The 18987-nt window shown below is 39.9% G+C and overlaps 1 protein-coding gene across 2 annotated transcripts; it reads right to left on the reverse strand.

The window, feature by feature from the left end:
* Positions 1 to 52: 52 nt before the first annotated feature.
* ZDHHC13 (zinc finger DHHC-type palmitoyltransferase 13) lies at positions 53 to 18274 on the reverse strand. 2 transcript variants are annotated; one of them, XM_037402215.1, is made up of 17 exons: positions 18173 to 18274; positions 17296 to 17438; positions 16771 to 16893; positions 16221 to 16298; positions 14815 to 14959; positions 13124 to 13188; positions 12410 to 12572; positions 11325 to 11450; positions 10874 to 11007; positions 9982 to 10082; positions 7167 to 7291; positions 6029 to 6091; positions 5542 to 5635; positions 4043 to 4126; positions 2519 to 2676; positions 973 to 1070; positions 53 to 260 (listed from the first exon to the last, which is right to left on the reverse strand). In XM_037402215.1, the coding sequence occupies exons 2-17, from the start codon at positions 17400 to 17402 to the stop codon at positions 125 to 127; spliced, it is 1800 nt and encodes a 599-aa protein (XP_037258112.1). In that variant the 5' UTR covers positions 17403 to 17438; positions 18173 to 18274; the 3' UTR covers positions 53 to 124. The 2 variants fall into 2 exon arrangements, with proteins under 2 accessions (XP_037258112.1, XP_037258113.1); XM_037402216.1 differs by lacking the exons at positions 16771 to 16893; positions 17296 to 17438; positions 18173 to 18274 and adding an exon at positions 16390 to 16430.
* Between the last annotated feature and the right edge of the window lie 713 nt (positions 18275 to 18987).

The raw sequence follows: 18987 nt of genomic DNA on the forward strand, positions 1-18987 counted from the left end.
GGTTTAATGTTTCAAACAATACTAAAAATAAAACCAAGAAACTTCAGAAGAATTTGTAAAAACTAACAAAATATGCAGTTTTATTTAGCTTTCAGCGCAACAGTTTTAGAAATAAAGTAGAACTTCACACAGAATGAACATTCTTCTCCTTTGCCGGATGAAAAAGATTGTATTGCTTGGTCCAGTCAACTATGTTGGGTTTGAACGTACCAAAGCAACTGCACTGAAAAAAGTCTGCAACATTCTGGAAGCATCCAAGACTGAAAACGAGAGAAATATCCATTAATAAACCAAACAAAAGAAGACTGCAAACTTCAAAAACACACATACACCATGAGACAGTATTTAAACGTAAGGCTGTCAATGAAGACAGCTCTGGGAGAAGAAACGTAAGAACAGTTCTCTATTGAGCACTATTCCTTTCTTGAACTTTACAACCTGTATTACGTTAAACAATGAGAGCAGATTAAGTTAAACTCAAATATTTAAAACTTAGTAAGGTCTCATCTGTTAACACATAAGAGGAAACACAAACTCCTAATATAACAGCGAAAACTTGGTACTAATTTGTCTATTGAGCTAAACATTGCAAGACAAGTCAGAAAGGGGCCAGTTCGTACCTTGATTCTCTTGTTGAACCTAAAGAACAGACCCAGACTGATGAACAAATTAAAGGACAACAACCCCTCCTCCTCAAGATGGTGTCTACCGATTAATGCCACGGTCAGATTTTGGCACATATTTTCCCTGTACACTGAGCCATGCAGGAAAAACCCCAGTAGGTGTTAGGCTGCCTGTTTAGGTCCCAGAGCAAATGAAGTTCTCAGCAAGGAAAATAAGGTTCATTTCCTCCTCTTAGCGCAACTCATTACAGCACATCCAGAGATCACTACTTTTTTTCAGTTACGAAGCAGTGAAGCAAATCTGTACTGAAAAAATACACACTTAAATGCCCTATTCATTAATACTCACTTGTATGGAGTTCTCCTGAGAGAAACAGGATGCTTAGAACATTTTCTCTGTATCACCAGGTTCATTCTTTCATGTGAGGTCAACCCCAAGAATGCAATCTTGCCAAAAGGAAAACATAACTAGCGGTTAAGATGTGATAATCACAAATGAAAATTCTGGCAATACCAAAAGAAACTATTGAAAAAGGAGGGAGGGGCAGAGATTTGTTAGGTACAGCCAATAAGTAACTACTGCCATAATAAATAACTGAAAAGTATGTTTTTAAATGTCACTTGGACTAAAGCAGAACCCAGCAAGCTGTAACATTAACGCTTCCACTGAGCTTAACTGGGATAACTGTAAAGACTGTAGGTTTACAGATAGTAAAATCTGTAAACCTCACCCCCCCAAAAACAGATCTGCAGAAGTTTAAGATCTACAGCAGTTAAGCATCTATCTGCTCAGATTTCGTCTATGTTCTACCACACGAATTGGTAGAAAATGATCCTCTGTAGAAGACAAAGCACCTTAGAAAAAAGATGAAGTATATGTCAAAGACTCAAAAATAACTTTTCCATTTTCTTGATTCCACGCCTTCTTTCACTGTGTTTCACAATTAAATTTGTGGGGATTTTTCTGCATTTCTGCTTACTTATTCCTTTTTCCATTATCTTTTTTTTTTTTTTTAATCAACAAAAATCTTAAAAGCCCTTATAAATGGCTGCAAGGGTACTTCACTGAATGACATGCTAAATATCACGAAGTGGTGCATTTACAAATGCCTGTGTACAAAACACAGGAGTTAACTGTAAATATCCCACTTAGATCCCTGGTTGTTCTTCCGCAGCACATCATCTCAGTGTCTTGAACATCACAGAAAACTACCAGTACACATTTAAAGTTTTGGATTTTTGACTTTTAAACAAGATTCCTAACACGTCTTTAGCTCAGTATGCTTAACACATATTCAAATGACAGCTTTCCTAAAAGCTGCTAAACAAGCTGTTTCCTAGATGTTTTAAGACAGCTCTGCTCAATATCGTTTGCATAGCCAAGCTCTCTCCAAGAAAAACATAAACAAGAAATTTGACAGTCCTCATCAGGGTAAAATCCAGGTCATATATTTATTAGCGTGGCAAAGGGATTTTATACAGTCTAATGACACACTGCTGAGCTCTGCCATAGAATTTTAAATTCAGGACTAATTGTGCTATTGAGCTTTTGTGCCATTTTTAGGGCAGTAATACTAGTTCTATTAGTCAAGTAAGTTTCTTGCCATTAACCACATCTTTTCGTAGGCTTGGAATCTTTGATGAGTAGTAAATCATGAATTCAGTTATAGGAATGATTTGCAAACCGTGATCCTACTTTTAATATGGGAACGCTGAGTGTACAAGTACCTGTGAAACTTAAAGGACTGCACTGAGATTTAAGAAAAGCACCTAAAAAGTGACACTAATTAGTCAAGGAAAGCAGGCACAAAGTTTTTAGGGAGCAAATCATCTAGGGAAAAGTTTTAATGTGATGACTATTTAAGCGAAGAGCATAAACTGAAGCAAAATAATACCTGATAAAGCTGAACAGTTAGCCACAGTGAGGCCCATACAGTATGGAAACAGGCTATTGTGAAGATGTAAGAAATCCATGGAGAGCAATATACTATCTGTGTGAAGTATGCCCATGCTCCATCTTGATGGTAACTTGTTGCGCAATGGTTTGACCAATCTGTCAAGATACATAATCCGCCAATTATGTTTTTAGGCCACTTTAAGAACTGAACAAAGATTATTTATGTGGAATGAATATTACACAGCAATATGATCTAGAAACACCATGTTTAATATATCATGTTCCCACTTAAAAGCACCCATGTAGATATGTGACTGCTTGCTCTTCTGGCTGCCTAATCTTTACATTATGCATTCATAATCCACAGAAGGAACATTCAAGGCACTGACTATGTAGTTTTTGTATGATACTGAAGAAACTCATCATCTCTCATTGTCAAAACTTCTGAAATTTTGCTTCATGTTTATTTGTAATTTTAGGACAAGAAGGTATCATTTGTCATAAACACCATCATCAACAAAAGAAGACATGATGGTGACAAAGCCAAGAAAGCAGTAATTTACTACTATTAAACAGACATAAACTGGAATGTCCAACTTTTGTACATTTCTTAAAAGCCTACCACATAGGTACTTAACCTATAAAAAAAAATAAAAAGCCAAACTAAAAGCACAGCAATTTTTTTTCCTTCTGTGTCAGTGGAACAACAGAGGTTTTCCTTCACACAAGGGAAATGGAGGAAATAATATGCTTTTTGCTATATAAGACCACCACAAATCACAGGAAAGCAACTCATGTTCACATGGGTGTCCTGTGCCCTCCACTGCCATAGCAGGTTCACTTCAGTCTATGTAGAGTATCGACTCATTTCAACATAATGTGAGGTAATATAAAATAAAATGAAATTAACTCCCTCTACTTTTTATTTAAACGGTTAGTGTTATGCCGATTCATATTCAGGAACTACACTGGGAGAGCTCTACTCTCTCTTCCAAGAAATTTCTTGACTTTCAGAGTAACAGTTTGGACTTGTTAAGGAGACAAAGTTCTCTTCTTTTCCAAGTTATCACTACATTAAAAAAAAAAAGTAACTTCCGCAAGTGTTCAATATAGATATTTCAAAATATCAAGATCAATAAAGCCTTTGCAATAATGTATTTACAGATGTATTTTTTATTACAGTAAAGGGTATCCAGACCAGAACCTGTAACCTGACCTTCCTCCACATGGGTTCCCTATTTCTTCTCTCAAAAAAATGCTTTCCAATACTGTGTTTTCCAATGGCCATCCCAGTAGAGCTGTATCTTAGTTCTTACTCGACATAAATGTAATCAGGTATCTCACCAAAGACTCAGATATGATGTATTTTCACTTCAAGACAGAATTACAAGGTAACATCACTGCTGAAATATGTTAACATTTGGGCAGGTATAATTATACTTGCTGGAAATGAAATGCTGAAAAATAGTCTATACACACACATCCCTTAAAGGTAAATTGAAGTTAGTTTATGGATACATACACAGAAGAGTTCCATAAAGCTGCCAGACACAGGTCATGGACAGGAAAGACAGGAACAATATGTAGTAACGATGGTTCCCAATTCCTGAATTTGCAGCAAGGGGAAAAAAAATAGCCATTTTAAAATTAAGCAGCATTTGCATGTCCCCTTAAGTTTAAAGGAATAAAAAGAATCAAAACTACTTATTATTACCTCTACTATCCTCAAGAGAGTTTGACAAGGCTGACCTCTTTCTCAACTTTCTCCTGTAAACCATCCCAATTTATAGATCAGAATTAATTCTGATTAAGTCAACCAGGATTTGCCTCTTCTCCAGAGCATGCGTTCTGCTGTTTTAGCTATATGAGGACGAATTACTCAGCCATAGTTCTCCTCACACACAGTACAATTGTTTCATATGACTGAAAAATCTTAGCTAGTCAGTGTAATTGCTTGACCTTTGTGTGCTCCAAAATTGCAAACACACACATAAAACCAAACCAGACTTCTGTTAGATGAACTCTTACATGAAAATATACAGTTACACTTCTTTTAATTACAAACAGTATTGCTTAAGGCTTTGAAACAATCATAAGGATGTTTCACTACCTTGTAAATAGTAAACACTGTAAAAACATTTCCAAGTATTTAACATGACATAAAAACTACTGGCAAAAGAGTATGCTAAAAATATATTGTTACAGATGTAAAGCTCTAATTTTTCTATCTTGAGCATCACCAGTAATGAGACAGCATGGAAGAAAGAATTTCTCAAAGAACACAAGAACATAAAAAACACCCTATGGGGTTATCTCGGTGACCCAGCTGCTCTGCTGCACCATCTCTAATAGCAACAACAGGCAACATGAGCTCAGGAGGACACATGAGCCTGGTCACTTTCTAGAGTTCCTTCTCCTCATCCACAGCTACTGCATCAAAATGTCAGTGTGCATACTTGTCTAGTTCTTTTAGTATCTCCTTTTGGACACATTGTGCAGAAATTTGTCTAATCCCTTTCTGAACCTTCTGATACTGCCTGTATCTGCAAGCCCTTACTGCAGCAAAATCCAAAATTTCACTAATGGCCACGTAAAGACATTTTTTCTTTACTGATTTTCAAGCCAAATGCTACCCTCACTAAGCCTTCCCTAGTTCTAGTATGACGGGCTTGGCAAATAACAGTTCTGCATTCAGTTTAGCCACCACCTTCATTGCCTTTTTTAAGGAAAAAAAAAAAAAAAAAGCCTCAATCATATCCTCTGTTCTTTCTTCCTTCAGAAGAAAGAGTTCCAGCCTGGTTCGTCTCCGCTCTTAGGGTGAGCACTCCACCCCTTTAATAGTTTTAGTGGCCTTTCTCTCTGCCATCTAACTAATTTCCCTCTGGCACCTATCAATAAGCCCTTCACTATCAACTGTGTATTCTTGTAACAGGTGTGCTCTCTCTCTAAGGTGATAAATGTTATTTCTACAACTTTTAAAATATGTGATATTTTCAAATTTGACAAAACAAACACTCTCACCTATGCATCGTCCAATCCAGGGAGAATGCTGATCGTATCTGGCTACACATGAATCACAAGCAAGGCAATGCACAGATCTCAAAGGCTTCCTTACCTAGTTGAAAATGAAGGGAAAATATACAGTCACAGCAAAAGCATCTGTTTTGCTCAAAGTTTAGAACATCATCTCATGGGTACCGTCATATTTTGCACAATTACTATATAACAGACCTCATAACACAGAACATAGATTAGAATCACACAATTTAGGAAAGAAAAAAAAAAGAGAGAGACGGAGACTGTTATTATTTTATTAATATTAGAGCCCAAGGATCTCAAAGCATCTCTTTTATCACCATAACACAAAATCAGAACCAAAACCTGAGTAATATAGAACAAACCACATATGTAAAACTTGTGTGACAAACAAGGAAGAATTATTTTATTTACAACAGTATCGAGTAAAAGCCAGGTTCAAAAAGAAAACAAATACCCAAGCCTCACTTACAAGACACGATGTGCAAAACGTTCTGAAGTCCAAGCAACCTGCTTCTGCAAGAGCTACAATGTTCTGAAAGACAAAGCAGTTTGCACTTGCATTTGGTGGTTTTGCATTTTCAGGAGGATCTATGAAGATTTTTACATTAGGCCTTCTGCAGTTCATAAGCATTTTGAGTGCCAAGCACTACTAGGAATAAGTACTTGTTATTTAAAATCTTCATGAAAAACACAAAACAGCAAAGTCTAACACAACTTCACCCATGCAGGATTATTCTGAAAAGTATCTCTATGTTGCCAAAATTAATAAATAATGTGGATGAAATATACTTTAAAAAGAAATGGTACTGAGATACAAGGTACCTCTCATATAGTCAGCCAGACTTCAGAGACGAGGAGAGCTGCTGTATTTACTGTTCCTTTACGAGTACCAGACAGACAAAGTTTACTAGTCCTGTGGCAACCAGTTAAAGCTGCAGTTTATTCTCCCTGACAATCTGAAGACATCCAACCTCACAGGGAGCAATGAGATCACAAACAAAATGCCTTCCTTTATCCACAGGTTGGGGAGACCAAATATTAAATTCTCTACAGACTGATCGGCCATGATTTCTTTTTGCCTTTCTAAACTACAACTAGGAAACAGCCTGTCATTTACATGATGCTTTAGCACAAAAGTGAAACCATTATACACATCTTCAAGCACATGACAAAATTTAAGTCATTTCTAGCCTTTGGAATGTTTTATGAGCATGGAGAATTGTAGGAAAGCACAGTGAATATCTCTTTCTAACCTTAGACAATCGGAGTGGAAACCATACAAAATTTGTATTTTTAAGTTCTATGTAAATCTATTTCATACAACATCAGTGGGTCTGTACAATGTTTGGGCAAAGCTCACATTTCAATTAGAAGATGGAAGCGAGGAAATTACGGCAGGATGATGAAGATGAGGAGACGAGCAGTAGGAGGAGAAATTATCTACAATCTGTGTTGCTTATGTCATTGCAGAAAAGTCTTAAAAGAATGAAGAATATTCAATGCTTTCAAGTTTAACAAAGCTGCACATGATAACAAACAAATCAGTCAGAAGTACGTATGTGTTGCACCAGGTTAGCCCTTCCATTTGTTTTTATGAAATCACCTACCTCTTTTCTTTCTTTTTCTGAAGTCTTAATATATCCAGGATCAGTTCTCCAAGTTTTATAGAAAGAGTAAAGAAGACCCACCGTGCTGAACATGACAGTAATTTCAAATATTCTATCTGTTACATGTAATATTCAGGTTAAGGAATATATTCTTATCCTGCATACCATCACTCTTTGTCAAACAAATAAAACATTCTAAAATTAGTTTGTTATTGTACAAGCAATATTCAAGAAGTGGAAGAATGATTTGCACTTTTATAGAAGGATCCCCTCTGTTCTTCAGAGGCCATCACATCAGAGAAGTTGAATATTCTGTCCAGTTTGAGCACTGGAGAAGCCTTTTACAACTGTACCAACTTGCATTACAATATACGTTTCTGTCACCCTCACTAGCAGAGTGCAGACTTTTGCCTTTGAATATTTAACAGATAGAAAATTAATTCTATTTCTTTCTTTCCTCTGAAGTTCTTCTATTTTATTCAAACCATACCAGTCAGACACACAAAGTTACTAAGCCTCCAACAGCTGAGAGGTTTGTCTGACTGCTGCACACACCTCCAAGTCATTGAACAGGCTCTTCTTCGGACTGTTTCCTCAAGCCTTGCCCTCTCTTGTTTGTTTCAGCTAGAGCAACCAACCAGAGTCAGACAGAAAAACGTAAACAAAAATAATCCTGGAACTATCTTTGTCATTCAAAAAAACTAGCGCACACTGCTAAACACTTCTGAATGTAACGGGACAGCTACTGGGAACTCTTCTTCCCTCACAAATACTCTATAAAATCCATGATGATGAAATGACAAATTTCTGGTCTAATTGGACATTTTTCTTCTTGCATACTGTTGGCTTTTACCCAGCAGTTGTCTGTTTCAATTACAGTATGTGGACAGAATTCATCTTTCACAAACTCCAGAGAAGTAGACTTAAATTTGGTACTTTATATATATAGTTACTTGCTGCAAGTTCTCTAGCAGACAAATTATAATTATACATGAGGGAGGATACACAGTCATTAGGAATGTAATTTTTACACTACAGACTAAAAATATGTGTATATCAGGTGAAAGGGGGAGAAGAACATGTCAAGATTAACTGTCTCTATACAGCAACAGAGGCTTGTTGAAGGGGACAAGTTTCATACCAATTAAATTCAAGCATCAAACTTGAGAGCTTGGGCTGCTAAAGAGCAATCCATGACGCCACCAAGGAGCACTCATGGAGCCCAAGCCTGGATCTCATCTGCAGGAACTGCTCAGTCACTATATAAACCACAGAGGGTGAATATCTCTTAAAAATCAAGTACTGCAGCCTCAAGGTAGTTTTGTCTTATGAACTAATAACACTGCAAACAGGTCTAATTAAAAATCAAGATGGTAAATTACAAAATACCAGCACTGTATGTTACTAGACTTATAGCTGTGTTTGTTACAACACAATTGCAGGGTGCACTTACAGAAGTCAGAGTGATGGTGCATTTCTCGCGGATACTGCTGGTCTGTTTGCACTTCTACCGCTTTTCTGGAGCTGAGAAAAGTCCTCAAGTAGGACAACTGGATTTCCATTCAGTCTAGAGGACCAGTTTGACAGACATAAATACAGGTAACTAAAATACTGAACACTTATGACACTCAGATCCTGTGACCAGTTCCAGAAGGAAAACACATCCGTGAGAACAAAGGTTGGACAGTGAAATGGAAAACTACCCACTTGCCCATCTCAGCAAGCTATGATTAAACCTTCAAGAAAAATCGCTGTTCTCACTATCTTCAGCAAAGCGTCTGACGCAAACCCCCATCGCGGGGATTTTTTTCTTTTCATTTACATGACACCAAGTAAACCTTACAACTTCACAATGCAACACTGAATAACATGATTTTCATTTAGACAAGTGTATGCATGTATCCCCAGCGGGAATACACTTGGTCAGTTCATCAAAGTTTATCCTGATAATTTGATTAAAGACATCTTAACTGGGAACAGTACAAAAGAAAATGCTACTTAAAGGACGAAGTAACAGATAATTAAAATTGTGTAGCAATATATTATAGCTAATTTGTACAAAATTATTTACAGTTCTAAGTATCTCCCTAAAGGCCTTTTCACAAAACTTAATCAATAAATAAATAGATACCCCCTGTGTAACAGAAGAGCAGGGCACTGAAAAGCGAGTGTGAACTACTAAAACATTTTTGTATTCATCAGTACAAAGCCTCTTCAAAGAAAGTAAACAAAAAATAGTGATTAATCCACTGTACACCAAGGATGTGGCATAACCTGTGAAAAAAGACAGGAGACTGTTTTGAAGGGACATGAAGAAATTTGATCCTTGGTTTTTTTGCGGGGGGACAGTGTTGTTTTTAAAAGCAGAAGCACAAATACCCCTAACTGTCAAATCCTTGTCATTTTAGAAAGAAGAGATGCTTCGAAAATTATTATCAACGCATGTGTTATCTGGTTATAACACATGTGAAAATACATTACTATATGAGCGTCTCAATAACGAAGATTAGAGGGTCACACAGAGATGCTAACAATTAGCTTTATTATAAAGACGTCTTCATTTTGATATTCCATTAACATAGGAAACAGTTTAGAATGGCACACAAATATCTGCCAAAGATAAAATAAGGTACAGATTTTTAGTTCGTATGTAACTTCAAACTGAACTCAAAGTTATGTCACCCCTGCCCAATATCAGACATTCACAGTCACACGGAATTATCTGGGACTGCTCATTAATATTTTCGTGACTAGGCTTAGATTTATTAGGAACTGTAATGAGAGTTCTATTGCATTTCTTGAGTATAAAGGATATCAGGCAGGAACCAGAAAAACCAGGTCACAGACATCCAAAAAACTGAACTTAGTAGAAATGCTGCAGGAAGATACCTTAGATTCCTGAGCCCCACAAGTTGCCTGAAAGAATATTAAAAGAAAAAAAAATATTGTAAAAGATACATTTAAAATATAACTCCACAGAGTATAAATCATCTGTTTTGTTATTTTAAAAACTTCACACACATAGCACACTTCAAGTCTCTCAAAGTAATCAAGAATTGTCATTCAAAAGCATTCTTTAGCCAGATGCATAGGGGCTTAACAATGCTAAAAATGAAGAGCACTGTGTTTCACCCTAATATTATATATCAGAAGTGCCGCAGCACCAGGTGAAAAGTACGATCTCTATTTGCACACTGGTAGCATTGCCATGTCAGTGAATGCCGACTGTTGCAGGCACCACTGAAGAAAGATGCAAACCTGTGAAACAGCTTAGGATAACACTGGGATGCCTAGGGACCAGAAGGGGAGGGACTGGTTCAAAATTCGTTGTGTGTCACAAATACAGAAAGAAGAATTGAGATAAAGCACATTTCTAAGCATTGTGCATGGATATCTCAGTGTCTACCAGATGCAAACCTTCAATAACACTCTTTATCATTAAAATCAGCTAACAGACTGCTCACTTCTGTAATTTTTTGAAATATTTCAGTGAGGTAAAACTATTATTTTGCACAGCTAGATACATTCAACTTCTATGGTCATTCTAAAAACTATATACATTTAAATTCTTCACATGCTCTGCAACCATTTCTCAGGAGGTATCTTTTAAGCTCAGTGAAACTAAACTCTGAAAACACCACACATTAAATACCTTACATGGTGTCTGTAACAATCAAAAACACATACAGAGAGAAAAAGGCACAAACCTCACAAACAGAGCCGTCCCAAAGAGCAGGAAAAGAAGCAGACCTCCTTTCAAAAGCCACGAATCAGAACTTAAGTTCATGATGTATCCTATGGCCCACAGCAATGTCAAGGAAGATGCCAACAGCAAGAAGAGCTATTAAATTGATTATTGTTAAAATATGACAAAATATTAAAGCAGGACTTGCTTCAAAAGTATGTAGTTAATGCAGTAACAAATGATGAAAGACTCAAGGTGGGTAAGACGAGGTGACACAGAAATCCACCGGGGAGGGAACAAAACAAAAACCCCACCCAAACCATTGCTACGTGCTTTGAAATTATTTTATTTTGGGGCATCCAGTGTCAGAAACCTTAGAATATCCTCTCATTAGAAAGTAGTTAAGTGGCATGTTATTCTAAACATGGAATGGTGTTAGCTTTATTTCCATTAGTTATCTCTCAGGAAATTACCTCATATTTCTCTACTATTTTCAGTAACCTGTTATTTCTTCTGCTTCTCCTTCCTTCTTCCTCTTTTACCATATAAACCATTAAGCGATTCAGACTTTGATAAGCAAGGTCAAGTGGTGTCTCTCCCTTTAACAACAGAAATTGTTAGTTATTCGTGCACTTAACACATAAATGCTTTCCTTCCTAACAGAAGCAAGAAATAAATATAGCTAAAAGTAGAGTTTTAGCCCACCCTCGCCACCCTGAGTTTTAACATGTTTAATCCAATGCTTTGTAGTTATAAAAACTGATACGTGCAACCAGATGTTAACTATTGGACTGTCATCAATAACCTGAAATGCTGAACTGTCCGCTAGACTATTACAGGCTTACTGAGAGGGAAGGTCTCTCATTCATATTCACTTTTTAAAACCAAACAGCAATATCCTAAGTCACATGTATGAATTAAAAGAAGCAGCAGATAGTAAAGCTGTACAGCTTAATACACAAATTTGGAACAACTACACCGCACAAACGTATCTATATAGTCATAGCAATCAATACTTTCAACGTTTATACTTCCCATTATCAGTTTTTACAAATATTATGACAAAGACTTTCACATGTGGCTAGCCCTTTTGGATGTACAAGCAGCCATTGTCAAACACTGGTTTTCACAGGATGACATACACTTCTTTTCAAAGTCTTTATTAAGAGTCTCACTAGAGGCCAAGACACTGTTGTTTCTAAAATCTGGCCAAAGTCATCACTCCTCATGACAATGTTTTGAAGAGAAAACCACCAACTTAAAGAAAAAAGAAAAGAACAAAGGGAGGGAAGGAGACTCTGCAGAAGACACAATTATGTTCAGAGTGACCAAGGCTTGGCTGTTCACTAAATGAACGTTGCAAAGAATCTCTACGTTTGTACGTAGAGCCACATCACAGGAAAGGTGCTAATTCCTTTTGGGAAAGACTAAGGATGCCAGCTCTTGGTCAACCACCCCTTGCAAAGGATGTCCAAAGCGGAGAGGACTCAGATTTTTCTTTACATTCATTTTACAGGTTCATGCCACATGGAATGAAATATCATGGAAGAAATTGTACCTTGACATTTTTTATGTCCAGGCTAGCACCAGCTTCCAGCAACAGATCCACTGCACCAGCATTTCCTGCTGTTATTGCCCAATGCAGTGCAGTATTCTTTTGAACATTGTCTACAGCATTGAAGGAGGGGTTAAACTTTAAGAGAAATCTCGTGGGTTCTGGTCTAGATGAAAATAAAGCATAAAAGTTAACAAACAGAAGATAACCTATACTGGAGATGAAATTTGAACACCTTATAAAAACCACTGCTCCCCTCTGTGAAATAACAGCTGCACAACAAGCTCATCAATGGCAGATCCAAGTTTACAACTCAGGACCTGCCCAGAGGGTCTTTCTCCAGACTATGTTATCTTACCATTTTAACAGCTATGAGATATATAGACAGATTGTATCTTTCTTCAACACGGTGCATAAGCCTACATCTCCGCATTTTATTTTAAATGCATTTTACTGCATCCATCTCCATTTACTTTCATTTCTGAGAAAGCACAATAAAGCTGCAGGCAGTTCAGCCACAAACCTAAACTTCTTTTAGAAATTCTTTTGACTTTCTTTGCTATACCCAATTAGCTACCTCAGAAATACTGCACATTTTAGTACAACCAAAAACGGGAAAGGAATGTCAGTTTAACAAAACATTTCATAAGAAAAAATTCACCTCACTGCTTCTTGGGTACAATAAAATAGATTTTTCTTCAGTTATTCACTACTTACCCAAGCACTTTTTGGGCTGCTAACATTAAAGGTGTTTGGCCATTTAAGTCTGTCGTGTCGATGTTCTAAGTATAAGAAAAAGATAACAAGCAAGTGATTACTAGTGATTTCAGCAAACAGAGTTAGATGGACACATTGGGAGCTCTACAACAGGCTTAGCTTCACTAATGGAAAGAAAATGGAAAGAAACAAAATTATACCAGCCAAGCAGCCAACACATTTAAACATTTTGTTCCCCATACTGATGGGACTTATTAACAATGATGGCTCCTCTGCTCCATTTTCTTCTGCATCAGACACACTGAAATCAAGGGACCAGACACAGATGCCATTGAGAACTGGGATATGAGGAAGGAATTAGAAAAAATGGAGAGAGATATCTAATCACAGGTTCTTTTTTACCTTTTTTTCCTCTCATTCCCATTTCAAAGAGAGAAAAAAAAAAGCCACATATAGAGAAAGAGAAGGCGAATCATTTAACACCGAGTTTTAGTCTTGCAAGGAGCAGGGAGTTGCACTCCATGATCCTCATGAATCTCTTCCTACGCCAGATATTCTATGAGCCTTGCAAGTCATTCGTTTCAGACTATGCTGAGTCTCCAGTAAGGATATTTTAAAGAGAACCATGTTAACCATATTTCTCCTCCCCTTTCATGCAAAAATACTAAAAATAAAATGTACCTTGTAAAGCAATGCTAACCATCTTCCTTGTATAAACAGAGGTACATAACAGAATGTCCAAGTACATAAAACTGGTTCATTAAAACAACAAAAAAGGACTGATTATGTACTTCAAGATATAATTAAACATCTAACTTGCATTATCTAATTTTCTTCCTTCTTTACAACAAAGGTTTCCTTCTTCCCCACCTCCACCCATCTTTACATTAGAACAGATTTACTTAAAGAAATGTTTAATCACTTGGATTTTTTAGTATAAGACAGATGTGCTAATAACTTCCTTAAGTTTGTGATATTTACCATGTATACCTACATTCCAGAAGTCAATTAGTCTACTGAGGAGAGCTCTCTAAGAAAGAAAATAAACTCACCGAACCTTTAAATCTTAATACTCCGTGTTTCAAAGAAACAGGCTAAGTCATATAAGAACTCTCCTCTCATTTTTATTAGCAAATTGTTACACTTGTCATGAGTTCTGATTACTTCAGGTGTAAGCTAAGCAGATATCAACTGAAGTGGATACAATAAACCAGAAATTTGTAATAAAAAAAAGCAGACCTAGTCTGATAATCTATTCTGCACGCTTCAACTGAAGAACAATGGAACACATTACTAGTTACAAAATTCTAATAAAATAGTTAATCCCTCATGATGTATATACTTCATATACTGCTTTTTGTTCTCAAGTATAAAAGCCAGTTGTAATTTATAAAGTACCATAAGTTTGCATAGCTTAAAAAAACTCTCTTAAACACTCTCATCTGTATGTCAATGTCTATGTGTGGGGAAGACAAAAGCAGGGGACAGTATTAAAAAAATCCAACACAAATATAAACATATATATATATATATAAAATAAACCAAAGCTTCTGTGAATTTGTGGCTCAGGGAAATAGTTGTCAAAAACCTGCTCATCAACTAGAAAACAAACCAGTTAATTCTAAAACGCATTGTACATGCAGGCAGCTGGTCGTAAGTAGAAAACAATACTTGGGACATCAACAACATACCTGGCCTTTTGACAGAAGGTAAGCTACAATGGGCATGTGTTGGAACAGCACTGCTAAATGAATGCTACTGAATCCTTCCCCATCAATAAGGCTGGGATCTGCTCCATATTTCATCAATAAGATGACCATAGGCAGGTGACCTTGTCTGTAACGATATATGAAATGAAACTATAGAGATGACAAAAAAAAAAAAAAAAGATATGGAAATTTTAATGAAAGCATTGCCTAAATAATTGTGATAGATAACCTAAAAAAAAAAAAAAAAAAAAAAAGTCCTTTCAGATTCCTGTGGGTTTTTTCCAGGAAATTACTTCGTTATTTTGAAAGTTTATATTATAAAATTATACTGAATATGTACCTTAATAAATCAGCCTAAGACAAACTGTTAATTTAGAATACAATAGTTATTCTACAGTACTTTATCCTGTGAGCAGCCTTTCTCAGAAGTATCTAACTTTGTTTGGCAGAAAGGTAAGATGGCCCCGAAAAAAGCACTGATCTTCCAGTGTGAGAATCTGCACTCAAGAGACGTTATCCCAGAATAATTATTTAAGGTTAGTTTTTCCCAGATGAGCAGTGCCTTGTTCTTTTGATCATTTTACTCAAGTCCTGTCTTCGAAGCCAAAGCTGTACAATTTCAAACTGTATCAGGTTGTACAGATGTAATCTAGAGCAGATGCAGATTACATAGAGCAGATCCAAAGAGGCATGAAACATGCGCGAGCACCAATAGGTACCATCACCCTGGAGGAGACACTGCATGTTTGTGGTGGCAGCTACAAGGAGCCCAAGAGGAAAAGCTAACGTCACTGGGAGATGAAGGCCAAAGACCTCTCTGCATGCCTCCGAACAAGACACCCTTACACTGGTCCTACTGCTACGTGCTTGTGCCTTACAAGAGCACACCAAGGAAATCTAGTGCAGAAGCTAAAACAACTGAAGGCCTATCAGCTAGGCAGGCTGCAACCTGAGGGGAACAGCGACCCCAAATTTTTCAGACTTAAACTGTGCCCTAATTAGCATCAACCGCTAACGTCAGTGCCCCAGTGCAGCCAAGCCTCCCTTCGCCTGGCAAGGCAGAACTGAGGACAGCAACATCTGAACAGTCCTGTTCAGTCCTAGGGAAACTAGAGTCCCGGTGACTAAAACACAGATATATGCATAACACAAATAACACAAATAATAAATGTTATGCATAACATAACATTTGCTGTGCCCTGCAAAGTTGCCAGGGATCACAAAACAGATTTCAGCATTATTATGGACGTGCCATGAAATTCCTTTTATCTCAATAAAATAAACATACCGCAGATTTTTGTTTAAGACGATCACTGCTGCACCACACAGAATGCTATTATAACTGTTAATACTAACAGATTTACAACTAGTAGTTGCAAGCAGCGTACCTAATGGCCCAGTGAAGAGGAGTTGAATTCAAATCTCCACCTAGCTGATCCACTATTGCACCTTTGGAAATATAATACCTGTATAACAGCAACACAATAAGATTAAGAATAGACATAATAAAACATTAAAACATAACACTAAGAATAACATAGTTCTACTAGTAAATACCTCATAATTACAAAAAATTCACTGGAGAAGCAAATGGACAAGAGTTTTCACAGTAAAGGATGCTGTTCTGAGAAAACGTGTAAGAAAAAAAATGTATTAATTAGCAAGGCACTTATAAAATCAGCTTTAATCTTTGTTAAACAAAACAAAAAAACCCACCAGGAAAATCTAACTATTTCATGTACTACATGATTTCACATATAAAGAAACGGGGTAATGTACATTCAGCAACATTTGCACAAAAGTAATTGGGTTAAAATTTGAATTTTCTGCTTTTCTTCTCAAGCAGCACGTTCCTTTGTTTTGAAGTGTAATAGCAACAAAGTGATTATAACAGTGGCAGAACACTCCTGTTACTTTCACGAGGACTCCAGAACTTACTTAACCAGCTCCTGTCTGTTGTTTATTGCTGCCCAGTGAAGAAGAGTCACATTTTCTTTGTCTGGTTGTCGAACGTCATATCCTGCTTCGACCAGTTCTTTGCATCGCTCTAATATGCCATACCTTAAATGAGGAAAAAAACCCCAACCATATTTACTGACCATCCATTTGTTAATGTCAAATTAAGGTCAGAGACAGCCACATACAAAAGAACAAGTAAATCCCAGTAAGCATCAACCAGCAGCTCCTACTTGAGCAAATTCCACCTTGCATTCAACAGAAGTCTTGCAAAATGAATTGGGCGGAGCCTTGATGAGTGGAAATTTGTACCTAACAAACCTGGTTGAGATACTATTGTTTATGATCAAAACATTTGCAACAGGGCCTTTATGTGATTTTTCTTCCTTCACTAGGGGCAGAAAATGGAACCGTAAAACTTCCCTTTGTAAAAACATCCACCCTGGCTCACGCCTGAGGACACTCCCATCTGTTTCAACATTCTGTGGGCACAGTACATGTACTTACTGCGTAGCCTTGACAATGTCGCAGGTGCTGGGGTCTTCGACAATGGGATACGGCCCCGGCACCGCTGGCAGACCCTCGTCCCCATGGGCGCTGTGGCAGGCATGCATGGGAGGCCAATGGGGCCCGTGGCAGTGGTTTTTACACTGTTGGTTAACAAAATATCCATCAATTATTCATACACCACCACCTCGGTGTCACCGGGCACGCTGGCTAGACTTGTCCAGTAGTGTTACTACAGGCAAAGGTGCTCGTTTGAAGCACAGCTACAAGCACCTGATGGAAGAGCTGCTGCCCAGCCAGGGGATGGCCAGGGGGTGCGGAGAGGGGCCAGGGGGTGCGGAGAGGGGCCAGGGCCAAAGGCCCCCTGTAAGCGCCCTGCCGGGCTGGTTGCCGGCCCCACGGCCCTGCCCGCAGCGCCCACCGGGATGCGGCAGCCTGTGTCCCCCGGGAGGTTTGAGACCCCGGCTCTGACCCAGCCCCAGGCCGGCCGCCACCCACTGGGCCCCGCTGCCGCAGCACCGGCACGGCAGGGTGGTCCCGGGCACCTGGGCCGCCCCCCAGCACCCCTCGCTCACACCGCCCCCCAGCAGCCCCCTCCTCAGCCCCGCTGCACCAGTGCACCAGCACCCACCCAGCACCCCGCTACCTCACCCCCCCTCAGCGCCCCCCCTCCCGCTTAGCCCCCCCCCTCAGCGCCCCCCTCGCACTCAGCCCCCCCACTCCTCCGTGCCCTCCCTCAGCCCCCCTACTCAGCGCGACCCCCCCGCTCAGCCCCCCCTTCCGCCGAGCAGCCCCATTCCTCAGCGCCCGCCTTCCCGCTCAGCACCCCCTCCTGCAGCCCCACTCCCCCGCGACAGCCGCCCCTGCCCGCGCTCACCGCGGCCCGCCGCCGCCCGCCATCCTCCCGGCCCGCCGCAGCTGCCCGCTCCCGCTTCCTGGTTACGGGCCGGGAGCGGCGGGGCGGAGCCGGGCCCTGCGCACACACGGGCCGGGCGCCGGGGGCCGGGCAAGCCGCCACAGCGCATCGGCAGCTCCCGCGGGCAGATCAGCGGCTCCCACCGCTTTTTCTTCAGCGCTGCACAGAGGCCCCGGCTGGGCCCCGCGGGGCGGCAGCTGCGCTCCGGCCCGGCCCGGCCCGGCCTGGCCCGGCGGCAGGAGCTCGGGGGCCGCCGGGCCGCGTTACAGCGGCAGTTCGCAGTCGCTGCGGAGCCTGCGGCGCTGTGACCCTCGGCAGGGCCGTGAGCCGCCTCACGGGGGGAACAGCGGCCGCGGCAGCGCCCTGCACCCCCCCGCGCGGGTGAAGCGGCGGGAGGGGAGCCGGGGCTGAACGCGGGGCGTGTGAATTGCGGCCAGAACGAGAAACCAGGCGGCCCTAAACCCCTTCGCCTGCAGCCCCGGCTCCGGTGGCGCAACCTTAGGAGCGGTCGGTTGGTATGTCTTTGGATGTTGTCTCCTGCAACTGTTTTGAAGGGGGGCAAAAAGTACTTTTTGTACAGCCATAGCAAGACTCATCTATCATTAAAGCGTACCTACCATTTCAGCCATAAAACCCACCCCCGGCAGGCAGCAAACCGCCGGAGTTGGCTGCTACAGCCATCCTGAGAGAACTGAAGACACCCATGGGTGAGCGCTGCGGGCTGGTGTCAGCTGTAAGATGCCCATGTTCTTGCCTGACCCGCTCTTGGATCCCTG

The sequence above is a fragment of the Falco rusticolus genome, chromosome 10, assembly GCF_015220075.1.
Source record: "Falco rusticolus isolate bFalRus1 chromosome 10, bFalRus1.pri, whole genome shotgun sequence".
NCBI lineage: Eukaryota > Metazoa > Chordata > Aves > Falconiformes > Falconidae > Falco > Falco rusticolus.